The sequence below is a fragment of the Loxodonta africana genome, chromosome 1 (genome assembly GCF_030014295.1).
Source record: "Loxodonta africana isolate mLoxAfr1 chromosome 1, mLoxAfr1.hap2, whole genome shotgun sequence".
NCBI lineage: Eukaryota > Metazoa > Chordata > Mammalia > Proboscidea > Elephantidae > Loxodonta > Loxodonta africana.
This window is the reverse complement of record NC_087342.1, coordinates 70,835,251-70,837,316: the sequence shown is the minus strand read 5'-3', so window position 1 is coordinate 70,837,316 and position 2,066 is coordinate 70,835,251. Positions and strand designations below refer to the sequence as shown.

General features: G+C 48.4%; 2 protein-coding genes across 2 annotated transcripts; one reads left to right on the top strand and one right to left on the bottom strand.

Annotated features, from left to right (window-relative positions):
- LOC100675398 (histone H2B type 1-A-like) lies at window positions 1–442 on the bottom strand. Its single transcript, XM_003416434.3, has one exon. It carries the CDS (start codon window positions 382–384, stop codon window positions 1–3), a length of 384 nt encoding a protein of 127 aa, XP_003416482.2. The 5' UTR covers window positions 385–442.
- A 226-nt stretch (window positions 443–668) lies between these two features.
- LOC100675681 (histone H2A type 1-A) lies at window positions 669–1,822 on the top strand. The gene has a single exon (XM_003416435.3). The coding sequence runs from the start codon at window positions 669–671 to the stop codon at window positions 1,062–1,064; it is 396 nt and encodes a 131-aa protein (XP_003416483.1). The 3' UTR covers window positions 1,065–1,822.
- The last annotated feature ends 244 nt before the right edge of the window (window positions 1,823–2,066 follow it).

Genomic DNA, 2,066 nt, shown 5'->3' with positions numbered 1-2,066 from the left:
TTACTTGGAGCTGGTGTACTTGGTGACGGCCTTGGTGCCCTCGGACACGGCGTGCTTGGCCAGCTCCCCAGGCAGCAGCAGGGGCACGGCCGTCTGGATCTCCCTGGACGTGATGGTGGAGCGCTTGTTGTAATGCGCCAAGCGAGACGCCTCACTCACGATACGCTCGAAAATGTCAATAACAAAAGAATTCATGATGCTCATGGCCTTGGAAGAAATGCCAGTATCCGGGTGCACCTGCTTCAAGACCTTGTAGATGTAAATGGAATAACTCTCCTTGCGGCAGCTCTTCCGTTTTTTGCTTTCTTTCTTCTGGGTTTTAGTTACAGCTTTTTTGAAGCTCCTTTTGGGGACCGCAGTGCCGCTTGAAGCCACCTCCGGCATGGCTGACGCACAATTTTGGTCGATAGGAAATCACCAGTTTTTAACGACAAAAAGAGTGATATTTATAGGCCGGCGCTCGAATGACGTCTTGGGCGTCCAACGTCTGATTGGATAACTGGTAGTGCTATGTATGTAAATAAGATGATTGTAGTAAGGCTTCCTGATTGGCTAGAAGGCCAACAGCCAATCAGATAGCAGTGCACAACCTACCGGCAGCCTATAAATTCGCTGCAGGGGGGGGGGGGGGCTAAACGGTAGCTTTTTAGCGTTAAAAACAATTCGTTATGTCAGGACGCGGAAAACAGGGTGGTAAGGCCCGTGCGAAAGCGAGGTCTCGTTCTTCCCGCGCGGGGTTGCAGTTTCCGGTGGGGAGACTCCATCGCATGCTTAAGAAAGGCAACTACGCTGAGCGCATTGGGGCCGGCGCTCCGGTGTACCTGGCGGCGGTACTGGAGTACTTGACGGCCGAGATCCTGGAGTTGGCGGGCAATGCGTCCCGCGACAACAAGAAGACGCGCATCATCCCGCGCCACCTCCAGCTGGCCGTCCGTAATGACGAGGAGCTCAGTAAGCTTCTGGATGGCGTGACCATCGCACAGGGTGGCGTCCTGCCCAACATCCAGGCCGTGCTGCTGCCCAAGAAGACTGAGAGCCATCACCACAAAGTCCAGAGCAAGTAACACCCCTAGAGGGTAAAGCTCAGCGTGTCACCTGAACATTCCGAGAGCGGGGAGAATACCCTGAAACCAAAGGCTCTTTTAAGAGCCACCCACAATGACACAGAGAAAGCTGCGCATAGGTTATAAAGAACAGTACGTTTTAGATTCATTAGCAGCGGACTGCCACTAAAAATGATTCACCAGAACTCATAATGAGTAGAAAGTGACATTGATTTGCGGACAATTTTTGGTTCTCATGACAGGTTGCCAAAAGCTATTCACTGAAGGCCAAATAATGTTGACAAAAGCCCTTAAGCTAATGACCTTGGAGATACCTATCAGCGCGGACCTAGCTTTAGCACCTAAAGTAGGTAGAGCAGGCAGACTACTAGGCTCCTGGTGGTAGCAATGTCATCCTTTCTAGTCAAGACGACATTCCTGGAGCCCATCGGAGAAGAAGCAAGCTTCAATTACTACAGCCCTGTGACAACCATGTAGTTCTTGAAATAATATAAAGATGGGAAATTCTACTTTAGGACTTATATTTTAATGAGTTAAAGACTATGCCTAAATGATGATTAGATTAGGACAACAGGAGGTGCGTAATCTTGCAGTTTCCAGTCTACCTCTGGGGCGCAGTCCTACAGAACATCTGTCCATCAGCAAGGCTGCATGATTTCTCAAAGCCCCTTCAAGAATGGAATTTTCTTTCAAACATGCTAGAATTGCTTAATATCATGAAGTCTTTAAATATGAGATTAATGAGCCAAAAATTAGAAAGCAAATCAATTTCAGAATTAAGTAGAGAAGCATGTGTGAATATTTGATACCTATAATTTTATGCAAAAAAAAAAATGCTTAGTAACAAAGAATAATAGAATTGTGTCTTAAAATGTCCCCATCAATCTCTTGGCCCCTCCCCTTTTACAGGGACCCTGTCAGAGTTCCCGGAGTGAAGTGAGGAGTGGTCCTGGTGGAGCCAGGAAAGCGCAGAGGCCCCCAAGATGCTGCGGCGCTCCACTG

Coding starts and splice junctions, on each gene's coding strand:
- LOC100675398 (XM_003416434.3), bottom strand. CDS start 384: ATGCCGGAGGTGGCTTCAAGCGGCACTGCGGTCCCCAAAAGGAGCTTC.
- LOC100675681 (XM_003416435.3), top strand. CDS start 669: ATGTCAGGACGCGGAAAACAGGGTGGTAAGGCCCGTGCGAAAGCGAGG.